Here is a 22049-nt window from a genome sequence, read left to right on the forward strand (position 1 = left end):
TCTTTAAATTTTTGGTAGAATTTAACAGTGAACTCATTAGGTCCTTGGAATTTACTGATGTAGGTGATGCTCTTTCTGTGTTTTGGAAAACAGTTTATGGTTACTGATTCACTCTCCTTACTCTCTTTTTTGGTTCTGCTTTTTCATGATGCAGTCTTGGTAAGCAAAGACCTTCAGCAGTCAGCCTGTCAAAGATATTAGGTGGGGTCTCTGGTGTTGTCCATAGGTGAAGTTGCTTCTGAAGTCCTTGAGCGGGCCGGTTTGGTGCCTTTGGGTCAGCAGGTGACATGCTTGGTTCTTTGGCCCCTGGAGTCTGTCCTAGTGTTTAAAACCATGAGGAGCAGGGCCTGGAGCTGGTGTCACTAGGGTAATTGGCACTTGAACCTGAGGTGATGAACATGGCATCTGGTTCCATGTGGTCAGGCAGGGGTTAATGGTCCAGGGTCACCAGCTCAGGGCCAGGGACCACTGTGATGGGCTTAGCATCTCAGTCAGCGGATATTGGCTTTGTCCTGGTGAAGACAGAGACCTTTAGTTTGAGGGAGACCACCTAGAAGCTGGCGACTCATATGCTGGGTTGGTGCCATGCCGAAGCTCAAAGTTGGGTCTCAGGGTCCAGCCTGGTCCTTGAACCTGTGTCTGTAGAAGGCCTACCGAACTGTACCTGCAGAAGCCTGTATGGACACTGAGACCATGTCTAGCCTGATGTTGGTGTAAGCTGGGAGCTCGTGTGTGCAAGAACTGGTCTGAGGTCTAGACCCACAGGAGCTAGCCTAGCACTAGTATGGGCCTGACACTAGAGTTGGAGGTGAAGACCGGTACTCACTTCACCATTCTTTCCCTACTTAGAGGTTTTTCTCTTTGTATTGGGATCTCTGGGTCTGGGGTAGGGGTGGGGTGGGGATTGAGTGATATTGTACTTGTGACATATTCAATGCATATTTTAAAATTTATTTTGTTTCATCAAGGTGCTGTGATGCCTCACCTGTAGTGCTTCATTCCTGTGAAGGTATTCTGGTGGAGCAGTGGAATAAATTAAGGCAATTTACATATAGTAAACTCTTTTTATCTGTGAACTAGATTAACTTAAAAATGAATGAACTGTCTACAACTTGGTTTTAGAGAGAAAAGGACTACAGCCAGGGGCAGGATCATGGATGAGCCTTAGAAACACTGTGTAGAGACTGGCAGCTAATTACAAACTCATGAGAAACCCAGTAAAGCTTGAAATAACTCTAAACCATATCATCTCATTTGATAATGTATGTTATGTTTTACCATTTGATTTTAGGATGGCTGGTTAGGCAGCTTGCTAACAAATGTTAAGAATCAAACTGTATAGCACAGGGACTTCTACTTGACACTCTGTAATTACCTAAGAAGGGAAAAGTGCCGTGGTCCAGCCTCGGCAGGATCCAGGGGATACCCTCAGGATGAATGGTGTCAGTGAGAGAGAGAGAGAAGACGCGTGAGACCAGCCTTGATAGGGCCAAGTCTGCGAGGGAGAGAGAGAGAGAGAGAGAGAGAGAGAGAGAGACCAGACCGGGGGTGCAGCAGGGTCTGGCAGAGTCTGGCAATGCTTTATTTTTTACCATGGCTTTTATATCCTAAGTTAGTACATTTCTAAGGGGAAGATGGTTTAACATTACATCAGCTTGTTCTTCACGAAACCAGGGTGTTTTCTGCATGCTTCTTTGTTTGGGTCTTGTGCATTATCTTCTGGCCTTGGGGCCTATTGACATTTTATGACCTAGGTGAATGCAAAGCTTTTTTTCGTAATCTATTCTTTAATGAACACAAAGGTCAGTCCTTTTGCAGAAGTTATCAGTTACATTTATCTAAAAGGTTTACCACACAAAGACTCTGCAGCTCCAGTGAGGCAGCCCCTGTTTAGCATTCCTGGTTAAAATTAACAATTTCAAACTCTTATTTTTCTAAATCTTTAACTATAACCACTTTTAGAATAATATTTTTATGTTCTCTAATAGGGCTTCCTCACCCCCGAAGGGGTCTGTGTCTCTTAGGGCCTTTATGTGATCAGGTTCTTTATGCTGTTTTATGATTAGGGTATTATAAGCAATCATGCATATTAGTACCAAGGCATAAACGCATTTGCCAAACAAACTAAAATACCGGCAAAGGAGTTTAAATTAAAACACTCCTTTCACCCTGGATAATCTCATAAAATACCACCACTCGGGAAACTTATTGACTAAAGTTCTAAATTGATTCTTATTTGGAAAAAGATCGGGGAAGGCCTTCTACCTGTGTCACAGAAATTAGGGAGTAGTCTATTGAAGCAAGCATCAGAAAGACAGATATCATCTTTAAGGTGAGCGCCGGGGGCAGCTTTTCGGAATCCCTGAAAACCTGATCCGCCTTGCCCGTCAGGTTTTCTCCCTCATGACCTTGTCATGGGTGGGATCTCATGTGCCAGCTTCGGCAGAAAAGAGTCTAAAGAAGAATGGATATATTTATATGTATAACAGATTCACTTTGCTGTATACCTGAGACTAACACAACATTGAAAATCAACTCTGTGTGTGTGTGTGTGTGTGCACACTCAGTTGCTCAGTCATGTCTGACTCTTTACTACCCCTGGACAGTAGCCTACCAGGCTTCTCTGGAATTTCCCAGGCAAGAATGCTGGAGTAGGTTGCCATTTCCTTCTGCAGGGGATCTTCCTGGCCCAGGGATCAAACACGCGTCTCTTCTGTCTCCTGCATTAGCAGGAGTATTCTTTACCTCTGCACCACCTGGGAAGCCAAAATCAACTGTATCCCAATTACTGTTTTTTTAAAGTGAATAATACTGAGGACAAAGATAATAATCTACTAATTCTTCTATTTCACTGTGTTCTGACATTTGAAGACAGCATATCTGATCATACTGTTACTCAATTTTTTTCTTTTTTCACACAATTGTATTAAAAAGTGACTTCATTGGTGTTCCTTTCCAGATACCCAGGAAAGCTGGCAAGAACATTCATTATTTGTGCACAAAAACTGCTGACCTTGAATCATATGACTAGGCAGAAATTCAAGTTCTTTGATGTATCAGTTTTGATCATGAGTGAAAGTGTCTCAGTTGTGTCTGACTCTTTGCAACCCCATGGACTGCCCATGGGCCAGAATGCTGGAGTGGGTAGTCTTTTCCTTCTCCAGAGGATCTTCCTAACCCAGGGATCAAGCCCAGGCCTCCTGCATTGCAGGCAGATTCTTTACCAGCTGAGCCACAAGGAAAGCCCAAGAATACTGGAGTGGGTAGCATATCCCTTCTTCCCGACCCAGGAATTGAACCGGGGTTTTCTGCATTGCAGGTGGATTCTTTACCAACCGAGCTATCAGAGAAGCCCTATGAAAACTGATCATGAAAATTGAAGTAATTCCTTTGTATAATATGTAAGATATTAAGTAGATAATATTTTATTCCCTGTTCATTTTGTTTATGAAAACATTTGGAAAGCATGCAATATTTTATTTAGAACAATGGAAAAAGTCATAGTTGTAGGTATCACTGGAAGTTTTCAAGTAGGAACAGTTAGATAATTCAATAAAAAAATATAAAACAGTTTCATCAATCCTTCACCTCAATAAATAAATCCTCTTATCCATTGACACTAGTATTTCCTGCTTCAATGAGTAGAAATACAGCTTGAAAAGAAATGTCATGCATAATAATACAAAGTATAATTTAAAATTTACTTCCTTATATTCAAGGTCATTTCAGACTCAAAGGTCATATTAAGTCAGTTGACTTCCTACAATTTATGTTTCTGTGTAGATTACACTTGCAGACATGTATTTAATGATTGGTTTTGCCAGTGACTATGGTAGGCAATGTAAACAAGAGAGATAACTATCAAGGGTGAAACAGATCACCAGCCCAGGTTGGATGCATGAGACAAGTGCTCAGGGCTGGTGCACTGGGAAAACCCAGATGGATGGGATGGAGAGGGAGGTGGGAGGGGGGATCGGGATGGGGAACACATGTAAATCCATGGCTGATTCATGTCAATGTATGGCAAAAACCACTACAATATTGTAAAGTAATTAGCCTCCAACTAATAAAAATAAATGGAAAAAAAAAATAGATTCTCTAACAACAAAAAAAGAAATTTTAATAAGAGAACAGAATCCTTATTAGGAGAATAAAACCCAATGATTCTTGTGAAACACAGTAAGTGATATGCAAAGGAACACAAAAGTGAAAAGCTGTGGTCTCAGATTTTTCACTCCCATAAAGTGGTAAAAATGGCCTAGTTATCAAGTTCAGTTTTTTGTATCATAGTGGTAACTCATGATACTCTTTAATAAAGTGAAAGACACATTAATTGAGGTGCTATTTGTCATTTGAGAAGAAATTGTTCTTATTAAATACAAGCAGTTACCTGAGATAAATGGGAATTTCCAACTTTCTCATATCAAAGATTGGGGACAAAGTAGGAAAAACAAGAAGGAAGAAAAAGAAGATAAGTTGTTAGATATTTGAGAGCAAAGAGAGCTTAATAAAGTGAGTAAGTAAATTGTATGTATTAGTTGCTCAGTCGTGTCTGACTCTCTGGACCCATGGCCCACCAGGCTCCTCTATCCATGGACTTTTCCAGGTAATAATACTGGAGTGGGTAACCATTCCCTTCTGCAGGGGATCATCCCTGCCCAAGAATCAAACCCGGGTCTCCAGCATTGCAGGCAGATTCTTTACCGTCTGAGCCACCAGGGTATCCCAAATAAATTGTATAGATTAGTTGAAAAAATGAAAACTCCAGGAAATAAATAAAAGCCAGTTACACGTCTGCAATCTGACTAAAGAATACAATTACTGATAGTGAGGCCTTGAGTCTTGCAATCATGAGCACTTTTCTAGACCCAAAATAATTGACCTTTTTAGACCTGCCATCACAAAGAATCTTTTCAGAGCTTTCCTTATGTCTTTGTTCCTCAGACTGTAGATGAAGGGGTTCAGCATGGGTGTGACCACAGTGTACATCACCGAAGCTATTTCACTTGAGTGTGAGCTGTGGGTAGTAGCAGAGCTAAGGTATACTCCTAGACTTGTGCAAAAAAATAAAGAGACAACCGAGAGGTGAGATGCACAGGTGGAAAATGCTTTATACTTCCCCCCAGATGATGATATTCCACTTATAGAGGAAACTATCTTAGAGTAAGAGTAAAGAATTCCAGACAGGAGACCACCACCCAGCAGTACAACTGAAAAATACATCACCGTATTATTAAGAAAGGTGTCAGAACAGGCAAGTTGAATCATCTGATTGATTTCACAGAAATAATGGGGGATTTCTACATTTGTGCAAAAAGAAAGCTGTAACACCATTAAACTTTGCAACAAGGAATCCAGGATACTGATGATCCAGGACACGAGAACTAGCAGTCCACAGAACAGGGGGTTCATGATGACTGTGTAGTGCAGGGGGTGGCAAATGGCCACAAAGCGGTCATAGGCCATCACAGCAAGGAGAAAGATGTCCAATACTGCAGAAAATATGAAAAAATAAATCTGTGTAATACAACCTTCATAAGTGATAACTTGGCTCTGGGTCTGGATGTTCCACAGCATCTTTGGGATGGTGGTGGAGGTGAAGCAGATGTCTACAAATGATAGGTTGGAAAGGAAGAAGTACATGGGGGTGTGGAGTCGGGGGTCTGAGCTGACAGCCAGGATGATGAACAGGTTTCCAAACACAGTGATCAGGTACATGGAGACGAAAAGCCCAAATATGAGAGGCTGCAATTCTGGTTCCTCTGAAAATCCCAGAAGAAAAAATTTGGAAATGTGTGTATTATTATCCAGCTCCATGTGTTCAAGGTCACTTGCAGGAAAGAAGGAAATAACATTATTAATATTCACACAGACTTGCATTATTTATACATTTGAAATACTACAAGTTATATTTTAGAGTCACAAAATTAATTTTAATAGGTTGTGTATGGATCTGGTTCTTTAGTAGATTCCTCTGGCACTTTAGACAAGGAATTTTTGTTACAATCAGCTTTTTTTCCAAAAAGGTCATGTATTCTATGATTTTAATAAGGAATTCTTCATAAATTTCTGTTGTTAGTTTCACTCATACCATGTATTAGTTACTGTTGAGGCTATAAACTATGGTGATGAAGAGCAAAAATTTCTATAATTCAATGATAGAAAAAATATATAAGCAAATAATAAAATCATATAATACTTCAAATGGGGACAAGTGGTTTCAAGAAATGTAAAGCAGATATAAAGAAAAGAGTGAATAGTGCATTCTGTTTTCCACGGGTACTTAGGCAAGACCTGAAAACAAGGTGACATTTGAACAATGACTTCATGTAAGAGAGGGAGATGAAGGACTGCGGTGGAAGTATGTGCCTGGCAGAAGGAATGGTCAGGACTCAAATAAATAAAATCAGAAATGAAAGAGGAGGTGTTATAACTGATACCAGAGAAATACAAAGGTTTACAGAAGACTGTTAGAAATAGTTATATGCCAACAAATTGGAAAACCTAGAGAAAGTATTAATTTCTTAAAAAACATGGACTATATAGTCCATGGAATTCTCCATAGCAAAATACTGGAGTAGATAGCCCTTCCTTCTCCAGGGGATCTTCCCAACCCAGGATCTAAACTAGGTCTCCCACATTGCAGGCGGATTCTTTGCTAGGTAAGCTACAAGGGAAGCCCTGAAAAACACAACTACTAAGACTAAATCATTATGAAATAGAAAATGTGAAGAGACCAGTTACTAGAGGGAACTGGTCATCACTTTTTACTTACATCTGCTTGTTTCTCTTACATATGGAAGTTTGGGTCTTTGGACAACTTTTCTCTATTTTCCTTGGCCTCAACCCTCTGCTTCTGATATCCACAAGTCTGTTTTCTTTCTCTGTTTTTTTTTTTTTTTGTTGTTGTTACTTTTGGTTTTTAAGAATTCACACATAAGTGAGATCATATAATATCTGACTTTTCTGTTTGACTTCTTTCACTTAGCAACATGGCCTATTTATGTTGCCATAAGTTATAGGCCTTTCTAATTTCTTTTTACAGCTAAGTGGTATTCCATTGTATATATTTACCTCACTTTCTTTATCCATTCATCTATTCATGCACACTGAGGTTGTTTCCATGTTCTGGCTTGTAAACTAGACTGTTATACATTAATTACAAACTATCAAAAATAAAATAATCATAACTGCTTTTACAATTGTATCAGAAAGAATAAAATACCTGGGAATAATGGGGGAGGCATAAGACCTGTACACTGGAAAGTATTAGACATTGACAAAAGAAACTGAAGAAGACACAAATATATAGAAAGATATACTCTACTAATAATTGAAAGAATTATTATTGTTAAGATTTTCATACTCCTCTAAGCAACCTACAGATTCAACATAAGTCCATCAACGATAGGATGGGTGATGATCAATAAAGAAGATATTCCTTTTTAATTTAACCATTAAAAGTAATAAAATATTGCTACTTATGATAACATGAATGGATCTTGAATGTTTTAGTGAAAGTGTTAGTCACTTATTCATGTCCAACTCTTTGTGACTCTGTTGACTGTAGCCCACCAGGCTCCTCTGTCCATGGAATTCTCCAGGCAAGAATACTGGAATGGGTTGCCATTCCTTCTCCAGGGGATCCTCCTGACCCAGGGATCGAATCCAGGTCTCCTCCATTGTAGGCAGATTCTCTACTCTCTGAGCCACAAAAAAAGTCCATGAGTGTCTTCAGCTAGTTGAAATCAGTTAGACAGAAAAATACAAATATAGTAATAGCTCAAGTGAATTCTAAAAAAACAACAATGACAAATCCTGACTGAAAAAATAATAAGCTCACATAAAAAGAGAAAATTGGAAGGTTGCCAGAGATGGAAGGTGAGTAATATGGGTAAAGGAAGTCAACAGGTGCAAGCTTCCACTTATATAAAGCAAGTCTTTGGGATGGAAAGTACAGCATAGAGGTCATACTTATTTTAATGTTTAAGTAATTTTAATGATGAATTCCCTTTTCCCATTTTGACTTCCTTTATTGATGGAGAAGGGAATGGCAAACCACTTCAGTATTCTTGCCTTGAAAATCCCATTAATAGTATGAAAAGGCAAAAAGATGGGACACAAAAAGATGAACTCCCCAGGTCGGTAGGTGCCCAATATGCTACTGGAGATCAGTGGAGAAATAACTGCAGAAAGAATAAAGAGATGGAGCCAAAACAGAAAGAATACCCAGTTGTGGATGTGACTGGTGATGGAAGCAAGGTCCGATGCTGTAAACAGCAATATTGCACAGGAACCTGGAATGTTAGGTCCATGAATCAAGGTAAATTGGAAGTCAAACAGGAGACGACAAGAGTGAACATTGACATTTTAGGAATCAGCGAATTAAAATGGACTGGAATGGGTGAATTTAACTAAGATGACCATTATATCTACTACCGTGGGCAAGAATCCCTTAGAAGAAATGGAGTGGTCATCATAGTCAACAAAAGAGTCTGAAATGCAGTACTTGGATGCAATCTCAAAAACGACAGAATGATCTCTGTTCATTTCCAAGGCAAACCATTCAGTATTACCGTAATCCAAGTCTATGCCCTGACCAGTATTGCTGAAAAAACTGAAGTTGAACAGTTCTATGAAGACCTACAAGATCTTCTAGAACTAACACCCCAAAATGATGTCCTTTTCATTATAGGGGACTGGAATGCAAAAGTAGGAAGTCAAGAAACACCTGGAGTAACAGGCAAATTTGACCTTGGAGTACAGAATGAAGCAGGACAAAGCTAATAGGTTTTGTCAAGAGAATGCACTGGTCATAGCAAACACCCTCTTTCAACAATGCAGGAGAAGGCTGTATACATGGACATTACCAGATGGCCAACACTGAAATCAGATTGATTATATTCTTTGCAGCCAAAGATGGAGAAGCTCTTTACAGTCAGCAAAATCAAGACCTGGAGCTGACTGTGGCTCAGATCATGAACTCCTTATTGCAAATTCAGACTTAAATTGAAGACAGTAGTGAAAACCACTAGACCATTCAGGTATGACCTAAATCAAATCCGTAACGATTATACAGTGGAAGTGAGAAATAGATTCAAAGGACTAGATCTGATAGACAGAGTGCCTGATGAACTATGGACAGAGGTTCTTTACTTTGTATAGGAGACAGGGAGTAAGACCATTCCCAAGAAAAAGAAACTCAAAAAAGCAAAATGGCTGTCTGAGAAGGCCCTACAAATAGCTGAGAAAAGAAGGGAAACGAAAAGCAAAGGAGAAAAGGAAAGATATGCTCATTTGAATGTAGAGTTCCAGAGAATGGCAAGGAGAGATAAGAAAGCCTTCCTCAGCAATCAATGCAAAGAAATAGAGGAAAACAACAGAATGGGAAAGACTAGAGATCTCTTCAAGAAAATTAGAGATATCAAGGGAATGTTTCATGCAAATATGGGCTCAATAAAGGACAGAAATGGTATGAACCTAACAGAAGCAGAAGATATTAAGAAGAGGTGGCACGAATACACAGAACTGTACAAAAAAGATCTTCACGACCCAGATAATCACGATGGTGTGATCAGTCACCTAGAGCCTGACATCCTGGAATGTGAAGTCAAATGGGCCTTAGGAAGAATCACTATGAAAAAAAACTAGTGGAGGTGATGGAATTCCAGTTGAGCTATTTCAAATCCTAAATGGTGATGCTATGAAAGTGCTGCATTCAATATGCCAGCAAGTTTGGAAAACTCAGCAGTGGCCACAGGACTGGAAAATGTCAGTTTTCATTCCAATCCCTAAGAAAGGCAATGCCAAAGAATGCTCAAACTACTGCACAATTGCACTCATCTTACACGTTAGTAAAGTAATGCTCAAAATTCTACAAGCCAGTCTTCAACAGTACAGGAACCATGAATTCCAGATGTTCAAGCTGGATTTAGAAAAGGTGGAAGAACCAGAGATCAAATTGTCAACATCCCCTGGATCATCAAAAAAGCAAGAAAATTCCAAAAAACATCTATTTCTGCTTTATTGACTATGCCAAAGCCTTTGACTCTGTGGATCACAATAAACTGTGGAAAATTCTGAAAGAGATGGGAATACCAGACCACCTGACCTGCCTCTTGAGAAATCTGTATGCAGGTCAGGAAACAACAGTTAGAACTGGACATGGAACAATAGACTGGTTCCAAATAGGGAAAGGAGTACATCAAGGCTGTATATTGTCACCATGCTTATTTAACTTATATGCAGAGTACATCATGAGAAACGCTGGGCTGGAAGAAGCACAAGCTGGAATCAAGATTGCCAGGAGAAATATCAATAACCTCAGATATGCAGATGACACTACCCTAATGGCAGAAAGTGAAGAAGAACTAAAGAGCCTCTTGATGGAAGTGAATGAGGAGAGTGAAAAAGTTGGCTTAAAGCTCAACATTCAGAAAACTAAGATCATGGCATCTGGTCCCATCACTTCATGGGAAATAGATGGGGAAACAGTGGAAACAGTGGCTGACTTTATTTTTTTGGGCTCCAAAATCACTGCAGATGGTGACTGCAGCCATGAAATTAAAAGACCCTTTCTTCTTGGGAGAAAAGTTATGACCAATCTAGACAGCATATTAAAAAGCAGAGACATTACTTTGCCAACAAAGGTCCATCTAGTCAAGGCTACAGTTTTTCCAGTGGTCATGTATGGATGTGAGAGTTGGACCATAAAGAAAGTTGAGCACAGAAGAATTGATGCTTTTGAGCTGTGGTGTTGGAGAAGACTCTTGAGAGTCCCTTGGACTGCAAGGAGATCCAATCAGTCCTAAAGGAAATCAGTCCTGAATATTCATTGGAAGCAGTGATGCTGAAGCTGAAACTCCAGTACATTGGCCCCCTGATGCGAAGAGCTGACTCATTTGAAAAGACCCTGATGCTGGGGCAGATTGAAGGTGGGAGGGGAAGGGTCGACAGAGGATGAGATGGTTGGATGGCATCACTGACTCAATGGACATGAGTTTGAGTAATCTCCGAGAGCTGGTGATGGACAGGGAGGCCTGGTGTATTATAGTCCACGGAGTCACAGAGTTGAACATGACTGAGTGACTGAACTGAACTGAACTGAATTTTAATGATGTACAGTTACTTTACAATGTTGTGTTAGTTTCATGTGTGCAAACAACATGAGAGAAGATACTGTGAGATAGATGTCTCATAAACTGCTGTGGTACCTACTTTGAGCTCGATCTTTTTAATGCATGCAGAGCATGCTGAAATACATCCCAACTTAGAGATTTGAAGAACACTCTTAGTTTGCTTCATAGTTCTCCACATGTAATACTATACTTTCTTACTCCTCTGAAGCACAAATCTCACATATGTTTTCATTTTACTGGAACCATGTTACTTATCTCACTCATTTTACAGTGTCATCAGACTGGACCTTCATTCTCATCACTTATTTGTCAAACAGACACATCCTAGTTAACATAGTAAAGAAATCAAATATTCATTATTAGTGAACCAAGAATACAGAAACATCTTTGGGCTAGGCTGATCAGGCTCTCAAGTGACTTCAGGTAAAAGATTTCAGGTCTCATTTTCTCTGAACCCTTCCTGGAGTACCTCCTCTGCTTTCAAACTTACCTGCATGGGGTCTCTGAGAGGGAGTTCCCTTGTGGAAGTCTGAATTGCTCCTTGAATTGTTGATGATGAGGGCTGAAGCGCTGTCACCAGATAAGGAGCAAAGAGTACTAAAGCATTGAACCCTGATCCAGGCTTATGACTCCAAAAGCATCTGTCATGTCCTAACCAGTGCTGGGATGCAAACACTAAGGGACTGCAGCAGGCAAGATATTAATTGCTCTCTATACCTGCTCCTTAGGCCGATTTCCTTCCTGTTATTCCCATAGTTAAGTACATGATTTCCCTCCAGGCCTCTGGAATAAACAGAAAGTCAATTTTCCCTAATGATTCTTTGATCCCAAGAGATCATATTAGAAGTCAAGTGAATATAGTCTTTATTACTTCTTGTCCTTGATCTTGCCTATTTTTCAGAGGTCTAACATCAACCACCTTATTCCAACCTTGAATTAATACTTTCTTCAAGGTCTGATTCTAAAGAACTTCTCAGGATTAGGTCTCTTTTATCCTTCAAAGATTGCTTTGTGGTGGGTACACAGTCTTGCTGACCGCAGAAAATTCCCCTCTTCAGCAAAGAGAACGGAAATGCAATTTGGGCACCACAATCCCTGGCTTCTTGAAATACTTCTCCAAAAACTAAGGATTTCATACTTTATCACAGGTTAAAAGTGATCATTTAGTACCTTTAGATACTTTAATACTAATAACCTGAGGTTAGCATCTTTTAGGCATCATCTAACTTTTAGAAAAATTTATGCTATGAGGTAGTTTTACTATGAACACCATTCCATGTTGCAGAAATGTGTTTAAAGGAATCTAATGATCTGCCTAATGGTTCAAACTGAGTAAGGAAAGCACCTTAATTAGAATTCTGTCAGTGTGCTTCCAGTTTTCAAGCTGCAGGCCTATGGTTCTCAGCTAGAGATCATTTTGGCCTTGGGGATATCTGTCAATGTCTGAAAGAATGCTTCTAAATACCTAAATACCCAATACAAATAATTATCCTGGCCCAACTATCAACAGAGAAAATGAGAAAACCTATTCTAGACCAGCATTCCCTCATGTTCAGAGTTTTCAGTGTGATAGGAATTCCAGACAGGTTAGTTATAATTCAGATTCTGATACAATGAGTCCTGGATTCAGGTCAGAATACGCAGATTCTGAAAATCAAGAGAATTTCCTGGGTGATGTTGACACTACAGGTCTTAGTGTGTGGACCACTCTGAGTAGCAAGACTGTGGACCTGTGCAAGTCAGGTGGAGGTAGTTTTAGATCTTCTAAGAAAAAAATTCATAATGCATGTCATTTTGAATGAATAATATATTCATTCATCCAAGAGGTGGTACAGCTTCATTGTTCAACCAGACAAGGACACCACAAAAAATAAAGCTAGAGGCCAAATTCACTGATAAACATAGATGTAAAATTCCTCAACAAAATATTGCAAACCAAATTCAAGAATACATCAAGAGAATCATGCACCATGGCCAAGTGAGATTTACCCCAGGGATGCCAAAATGGTTAAATAGCCATAGAAAAATCAATGTAATACTTCTAATTAACAAATTGGAGAATAAAAACCTTAGGTTCATTTGAAAAAATGCATAAAAACTTTTGACAAAATTCAGCATTTATAATAAAAAAATCTCAGTGAAGAAGGTATAAAATATCTTACCATAATAAAGGCCATATATGATAAAACAATAACCAACACCATATCCTATAGTGAAAAACTAAAAGTAACTCTTTTAAGATCAGGAACAAGGCAAAGACATTCACTTTTGCCACTTTTATTCAACATACTATTGGAAGTTCTAGCCATAGTGATCAATAAGAATGAGACACAAAACAATCCAACTGCAAAGGCAGAACTAACACTGTTTGTAGTTGACATGATGCTATGCTTAGAAAATCCTAGAGACACCACCAAAAATAATTACGAACAATGTATGATTTCACTAAATTTGCAGGATACAAAGTTAATGTACAGAAATCTGTTGGCTTTCTATATGTTAATAACAAACTATCAGAAAGAGAAATTGAGGGGAAAAACCATTTACAGTCACAACAAAGAATAAAATACTTAGGGATAAGTCTAATCAAAGGGGTAAGAAACTTGAACTTTGAAAATTGTAAAATATTTATGAAAGAAATTAAAGATGACACAAGCAAGTGGAAAGATATAAAATGTTCTTGGAATGAAATAATTTGCATTGCTAAAATAAACGTGCTATCCGAAGCCACCTACAGATTCAATTGTAATCCCTATCAAAATACCAAAGGCACTTTTTTTTTTTGGTATGGAACTAGACCAGATAATTCTAAAAGTTGTATGAAAAGCAAAAGACCTAAAATGGACAAAGCAATCTTGAGAGAGAACAAAGCTAGAGGTATCATCTCTCGAATATTACAAACAGTATAGTACTGGCTCAGAAATAGGCAGAATAGAGACATTGGGACTGAATAGAGAGCCCAGAAATAAATCAACATTTATGTGGTCAATTCATCTATGACAAAAGAGGCAATAATACACAATAGTGAAAAGACAACCTCTTCAATAGTGTTGAGAAAAGTGGACAGCTACTTGCAAAAGAATCAAACTGGAATACTTTCTCACACCATGTACACAAATAAACTCAAAATAGACTAAAGAACCAACTATAAGGCCTGAAACCACAAAACTACTAGAAGAAAACATAGGCAGTACACTCTTTGACATTGGTCTTAGCAATATGTTCTTTGGACCTGCCTTCTCAGGTAGGACAAACAAAAATGAAAATAAGCAAATGAAATTACATCAACTCAACAGATTTATTACAGTGAAAAAAGCTTAACAAAATGAAAAGGCTGCCTACTTAGTGGGAGAAGGTAGTTGCAAATGATACACTCAACAAGGGGTTAGTATATTAGCAAAATATACAAAGGACACAAAAAATTATCATGACAAGTCCCCCGAAAAAATGGGCAGAGAAATGAATAGACACTTTTCCCAAAGAAGACAAACTGTTGGCCAATACACATCGAAAAAGATGTTCCATATCCATAACTACAAGGTAAACACAAATTAAAGCCACCATGAGATACTATCTCACAGCTATCAGAATGGCTATCATCAAAGAGATGAGAAATAAATATTAGTGAGGATGACAGTGGGGCAAGAGCACTGGTCAAACCAGGGGCATGGAATGGACTGTGTGTGGTCCACGTTCTCCAGTTTTAGTATGACATGGGAAAAGCACAAGTTCTCTCAAGGCCCACTGGCTACACCAGACAAAGGGGAAGCATGGGGTGGGGAATTCCTGTGGGCACGAGCAAAGTTGAGGGCAATATTGGTACCTGCCAGTGACAGTGCTGGCAAGATGGACTGAGAGCACACAGATGATGGCTGCCAGTGCCCTGGTTCCCAGAGAGCATCTCAAGTCCTTGCAACCCCCATCAAATGCTTTAATTAAATATGAAGCTACTTTATGTATGTTCTAGGTACTTTTTAAGCTCCTGCTTTGGTGCTAGGTCCTGGGGTGAGTGAATCTGCACATGAGCTCTATGAGAGAAGGCTTTTCCTTCTCTACTGACTTTTAGGTCTCCTGCACATAATCTCATTTGTTTTCAAAGCCACATTGTCTCTCTGGTACAGATAGGTCCCAAGGGTTGGCCTGGTTAGCCTGATGTAAGGCTACCTGATGTAAGGGACCTATTGTCCCTCAGGGAACATCTCTGTTAAATATAAGATCCCACCTACTTGTGGGTCACCAATGCCAGGGATGGGGTTGTTAGAAAGACCGCTTTTCTTCTTCTACCATCTTGATGTGGTCCTATTGTCATTTATTGTGGAGGAGAAGTTCATCTAGTTTTCATATCTTTATCAGAGGAAGTTGATCCATAGGTAGCTGTAGATTAGGTGTGTCCATCGATGGAGGTGAGTGTAGGATATTGCTGTGTTGCCACATTGAACCGTGTCTCCAGACATTTGATATAAGCCCAACAAGCCTCATTTATTTTAAGTTCCTTACACCCAGGGCTGTAAGAGCATATATTTGCTTATTTTAAGCAACTAGTTTGGGAGTATTTTACAACAACAACAGGAATCTAATATAGACATTTACTCAATAAAGTTTGTTTGCAAGGATTGAGTTTAAACGTCTCAGTTCATTCATTGCTGCTGCTGCTGCTAAGTCGCTTCAGTCGTGTCCGCCTCTGTGCGACCTCATAGATGGCAGCCCACCAGGCTCCTCCATCCATGGGATTTTCCAGGCAAGAGTACTGGAGTGGGGTGCCATTGCCTTCTCCGCAGTTCATTCATTAGCTTACCTTAACTGGGGTATTTTATGTTGAAAACCCACATTAAGTAAAAAGAAAAGTTTCAATCTATTTGAAGGTCTTCAATCCCATTAGCTGATACAATGAATTCCTCATTGCCTTACTTTATTGCACACATGCCTGACTGTGATGCCTTTTGACATGAAGACAGGAAATGTGAGCCATTATGAAAATTGAGATCACTTACTGTACTTTAAATTTTTATGAGTATATGTCTACATTCTCTTATATCATTTTACTTGAAATGTTCATTCTTTTCATTTCTATTCTCTCCAGTTTTCTCTCAATTTTCCCTTTAATATAAAAGATGGATCCTAATCATGTCTGTAGGTGTGTACATATATGTGTAGGATTGTGCTTATTTGAAACAAAAATGTAGCCAAACACACACAGAGAAACAGATGCAACATTTACTCGAGCATTTTCTTTGGGCTAAAAGTTGAATTTCCATATTCATTTCATTTATTTCTTATCACATCCCTATTAAGTTATGTTTATTATTCCACATAACCTTCAGAAATAAGGAAACAGAGGCTCAAATAGTTTAACTTTTCATAATTACATAAAAAACTTCAAAACTATCACACTGTCAAATTATCCACAAATGAAAATATTTAGTAGATTATCTTATTTTTGTATAACTCTTTTAGTTCATTAATTTGTACACTTTATGAAGTTTGTTCTGTATAATTATACTCCAATAATTTAATTAAATGGGAAAAACCTGATGGTGCATGGATAAGGGTTGAGCCTATAAGCAAAGACAGCAGGTTCTCACTTAACAGGGCTGTGAGATGTATGTTCTAACTGGGATATATGTTCTAGATATAGAAACAGTGTTATTAAATTTAAGGAGTTCATGTGATAATCTAATTTTTTATGTAAATAGAAGTTAAATATTAAGATAAAGCTATGATAAACTGAGAGCAAAACTTGATTCAAGACAGAACAGCACTACAGTCATACTAACGTCATCAGTTCAGTCCAGTCACTCAGTTGTGTCTGATTCTTTTCAGCCCCACGGGCTTCCCTGTCCAGCAGCAACTCCATGAATGAGTCTTAAAAACACAGTGTGACAGCTGACTACATGCTTATGACGGGCACAAAGAAATTAGTATGACTCCACAGCTTATACATTTGTCTAAAGATAAAGATATTATTATTTGATCCCATTGACACAGAATGGTTTGTTATGTATCATTAACTAACCACTCAATAATGAGCATGAACAGAATGAGTACAATTATAATAATCTGGAGATTTAAAATTTTGGCATATATTCTGATATTTGAAGAAAAGACACATGGTCATTGTGTTATTTCAGTTTATTTCATATAACTGTAGTAACAAGTGACAATCTTGAGGTTCCCTTCTAGGTAACTAGGACACACATAGGAACATGTATGTTTGTGTAGAAAAACTGATGACCTTGAACCATATGACTGAGCAGGATATCAAACTCTCTTGTGGATGATCCTCTGATCATTAAGAATGAAGGGATTCCTGAGCATGAAGGAGATGAGAAATGAATGAACTGACATTATTCATTCACCATTCCTTATTTTTAGCAAAAGTCTGGAAAGGGGAGAGAGTTCATAGAACAAGAGAAAGATTCCTAATAGTTAGTAGGATTATAAGTTTCCAAGCAGAAACAGGATAACAATGATGTAGTAAAACATAAAATACAGTAACCAATCATTCACCTCAATGAATATAATCCCCGACTTATGATAAAACACCTTCCATGCATTAATAAATAGATGTACAACATGAAAAATATTGTGCACAGTAACAGCATGTATGACTTGACATTTTGCTTCCTCATATTTATGGCCATCTGTGGTACTAAACGGAGAAGGCAATGGCAACCCATTCCAGTACTCTTGCCTGGAAAATCCCGTGGACAGAGGAGCCTGGTGGGCTGCCGTCTATGGGGTCACACAGAGTCGGACATGACTGAAAAGACTTAGCAGCAGCAGCAGCAGCAGCAATGATACTAAAATCATACTGTAAAAAAAAAACAACTTGAAGTGGTCCATTTTCAAGGACAACTAGCCTAGAGTGACAACCTGCTGATGTAATAGCCATTAGGATACTTTCACAGGAAAATCCAGACAAAGGGAGAGTAACAAATCCAGGTGACTTCCTTGGGAAGATTATTGACCCTGTAGTTACTCATGCCAATGAGGAACTGCGAGAGTGGCCTTGCATGAGGAGGGGATAAAAACCCCATTGTAACAGTTCTGGGTTTGCCTGCCCACCAGACACCCGGTCTTGTAAGACTGTCATTAAAGCCTCGCTTCTCCCTGCACCTTGTGTCTTTAAGTTCCTTCCTGGGGTTTGGGCCAGTGGCTTCATTTCCCACAGTATCACTTCAAATTTGTCTTTCCATGTAAACTTCCATGAGAGATATGTATTTGATAATCAATTTTTGCCAGTGACTGTGGTAGGCATTCTGGACACCAAGGTGGATAATTGAATAAGACAGAAGAACAGTTATAAAAAACAGTAGCAGGCTTGTAGCTTTAATACCTGATACTAAGATTTTGACTACAATTTAAGAGCCAGAAATTCAACTTATGATTTCCAAGGCATTCATTTCAAAGACAGTCATGTGGAATAAACATATTGTCAGCTGCTGTTGTTGTTCAGTCACTAAGTCGTGTCTGACTCTTTGCAACCCCATGGCCTGCAGCATGCCAGGCTTCCCTGTCCTCCTCTATCCCCAGGAGCTTGCTCAAACTCATGTCCATTGAGTCGGTGATGCCATCCAACAATCTCATCCTCTGTCACCCCCTTCTCCCGCCCTCAATCTTTCCCAGCATTAGGGTCTTTTCCAATGAATTGGCTCTTTGCCTCAGATGGCCAAAATATTGGAGTTTCAGTTTCAGCATCAGTCCTTCCAATGAATATTCAGGGTTGATTTCCTTTAGGATTTATTAATTTGATCTCTTAGCAGCCCAAGGGACTCTCAAGAGTCTTATCCAATATCACAGCTTGAAAGCATCAATTCTTTGGTGGCTTCCCCCATGGCTCAGCTGGTAAAGAATCCACCTGCAATGTGGGAGACCTGGGTTTGATCCCTCAGTTGGGAAGAGGCCCTGGAGAAGGAGAGGCTATCCACTCCAATATTCTGGCCTGGAGAATTCCATGGACTGTATAGTCAATGAAGTTGCAAAGAGCCGGACACGACTGAGTGACTTTCAGTTTCACACTTTTCAGCCTTTTTGACGGTCCAACACACATCTATACGTGACCACTGGAAAAAGCTATGCCAGCTTTGACTATGCGGAACTTTGTTGGCAAAATGATGTCTCTGCTTTTCAATGGGCTGCCTAGGTTTATCATAGCTTTTCTTCCAAGGAGCAAGTGTATTATAATTTCATGTCTGCAGTCAACATCCTCAGTGATTTTTGAGCCCAAGAAAATAAAATATGCCACTGTGTCCATTTTTTCCCCATCTATTTGCCATGAAGTGATGGAACCAGATGCCATGATCTCAGTTTTTTTGATGTTGAGTTTTAAGTCAACTTTTTCACTCTCCTCTTTCACCTTCATCAAGAGACTCTTTTGCTCCTCTTCACTTTCTGCCATTAGGGTGGTGTCATCTGCATATTGTCAGCTGTATGACACAGCTACTAGAGAAGCATTCAAGTCACCCCCACCAATGAAGTTGCCCTTTTAGAAAGCCTGAGTAAATAGATGACTGAGCACATGAGTGAACCTGCTTTTTCCTGATCATGCCCTTCTTCCACCTTATGTTTTAAATTCACCAACAATGAGTGAACTAGCAGAATCCTAGCCACCCCCACCCACAAAACCCAATAAAGGCAGAGCCCCCAGTTGGTGCTCTCCTTTTCACTCTACCTAAGACCTAAGTACATGGCATGCTATGTACACTCCAGGATTGGTGATTACAAACTTTGTGTTTTTTTTTTTTTTTTAAGTTTCCCAATAGATATTGCTGAGAGGCATCTTTCAATCATAATAAATACCAGAAGGACCTGTCCAGTAGCAGCATAAACTTGGTCAGGAAGATGTCTGTGTTTTCTTGAAATAAGTAATACAAGCCAGGTGAGCACCTCAGACACTCCTAGCCAAGAGTATCACTATCAGTAGGCTTGGACTTAAATGGATTAATGTTCAAATCTACATGGTGAAGAATAGAAGTTAAAGTTTAAATGAATTAATGTTCAAATCTACATGGTGAAGAACAGAAGTTAAAGTGGCAATAGAAAAATAATGGATTAAAGTAAAATCTGTAGCTTCATATTTTCCTCTACAATGAAATAACATAAATGGCTTTAGTTGCCAAGTCTAGTTTGTTTTCCCCATGTAAGTAATACATTCATACAGAAAACAAAAGTAAAATTACTTTGGTATGATATGTATCATTGAGAAATAATTTTTAAGGAATGGACTTCCCTGGTGGATCAGTGATAAAGAACCTATCAGTCAACACAAGAGATGCGTGTTCAATCCCTAGTCTGGGAAGATGCCCCGGGAAAGGAAATGACAACCCATTTCTCAGTATTCTTGCCTGGGAAATCCCATGGACAGAGGAGACTGGCAGGCTACATACAGTCCATGAGGTTGCAAAGAGTCTGAGTGATTAAACAATAACAATTTTTAAATAATCCAATTTGCCCCAGGTAAGATACTGAAATCTTCAAATGTTCTTGGCCCAAAATTGAGAAAAAACTTTGTGACTGCATGAATATGAACAAAGGGAAAGCTGTCTATGTATCAGACAGATCTGAAACTTAATGAAGTGAGTGACAAATTGTGTAGAGGAGTTAAATCCAAAGAAATGAAAATTCCAGGTTATAAATAGGAGTAGCAAGTTCTACCTTAGCAATCTGATTAAGGAAAAGCAATTTCCGCCTCTGCGGCTTTGAGTCCTATAGTCATGGGTACTTACTTCTTCAGCCCAGGGACAATTGGCCTGTATAGAGGGCCATGCCAATGATTCTTCTCAGAGCCCTCCTTAGGTCTTTGTTCCTCAGACTGTAGATGAAGGGGTTCAGCATGGGTGTGACCACAGTGTACATCACCGAGGCTGTGGCACTTGACTGTGAGCTGTGGGTAGTACCAGAGCTGAGATACACTCCTAAGGCTGTACAGTAAAACAAGGAGACAACTGAGAGGTGAGATGCGCAGGAAGAAAATGCTTTATACTTCCCCTGAGCTGATGAGATTCTTCGTATGGAGGAAACTATCCTAGAGTAGGAGTAGAGGATACCAGTGAGGGAAACACTGCCTAGCAGCACAGATGCAAAATACAGAACAATGTCATTAAGAAAGGTGTCAGAACAGGCGAGTTGGACCACCTGAGTAATCTCACAGAAAAAGTGGGGGATTTCCAAGTCTGTACAGAAGGACAGCCACAACACCATTAAGCTCTGTAACAAGGAATTCAGGACACTCATTATCCAGGACATCAGAACCAGCAGTCCACAGGCCCGGGGGTTCATGATGATTGTGTAGTGCAGAGGATGGCAGATGGCCACGAAGCGGTCATAGGCCATCACGGTCAGGAGGAAGATCTCCATTGTGGCAAAGAGCAGGAAAAAGTGTATCTGGGTGATGCAGCCTCCGTAGGTTATTACTTTATTCTCTGTCTGTATATTCTTCAGCATCTTTGGGATGGTGGTGGAGGTGAAGCAGATGTCTACAAAGGACAGGTTGGAGAGAAAGAAGTACATGGGGGTGTGGAGGTGGGGGTCTGAGCTGACAGCCAGGATGATGAGCAGGTTTCCAATCACAGTGATCAGGTACATGGAGAGGAAAAGTCCAAATATAAGGGGCTGAAGTTCTATTTTCTTTGATAATCCCAGAAGAAGAAATTCTGAAATTTGTGTCTCATTCCCTGGCTCCATGTGGTGAACTTGAAAGGAAGAAAAGATGAAATACTACAGCTAATTTTCTCAAAGATTGGCATTTCAGACACAGTTGAAATTCTATGATTTATATTTTGCACTCAAAAATTCATATACATAGTTTTTGTATGGAATTTCCATTTCGAGGGATCCCTGGTGCCATCTCAGAATAGGAATGCCTATTCCACATTGCTTTTCCTCTAGTAGTCATGTACTCTACACTGTTAG

The 22049-nt window shown here is 39.4% G+C and overlaps 1 protein-coding gene and 1 pseudogene across 1 annotated transcript; both read right to left on the minus strand.

Annotated features, from left to right (window-relative positions):
• Window positions 1-4818: 4818 nt before the first annotated feature.
• Window positions 4819-5835, minus strand: LOC122699343 (annotated as a pseudogene).
• Window positions 5836-20867: 15032 nt separating this feature from the next.
• On the minus strand, window positions 20868-21824 carry LOC122699869 (olfactory receptor 7A17-like). The gene has a single exon (XM_043912294.1). The coding sequence runs from the start codon at window positions 21819-21821 to the stop codon at window positions 20868-20870; it is 954 nt and encodes a 317-aa protein (XP_043768229.1). The 5' UTR covers window positions 21822-21824.
• Window positions 21825-22049: the final 225 nt, after the last annotated feature.

Source organism: Cervus elaphus, chromosome 9 (genome assembly GCF_910594005.1).
Source record: "Cervus elaphus chromosome 9, mCerEla1.1, whole genome shotgun sequence".
In the NCBI taxonomy this organism is placed as follows: Eukaryota; Metazoa; Chordata; class Mammalia; order Artiodactyla; family Cervidae; genus Cervus; species Cervus elaphus.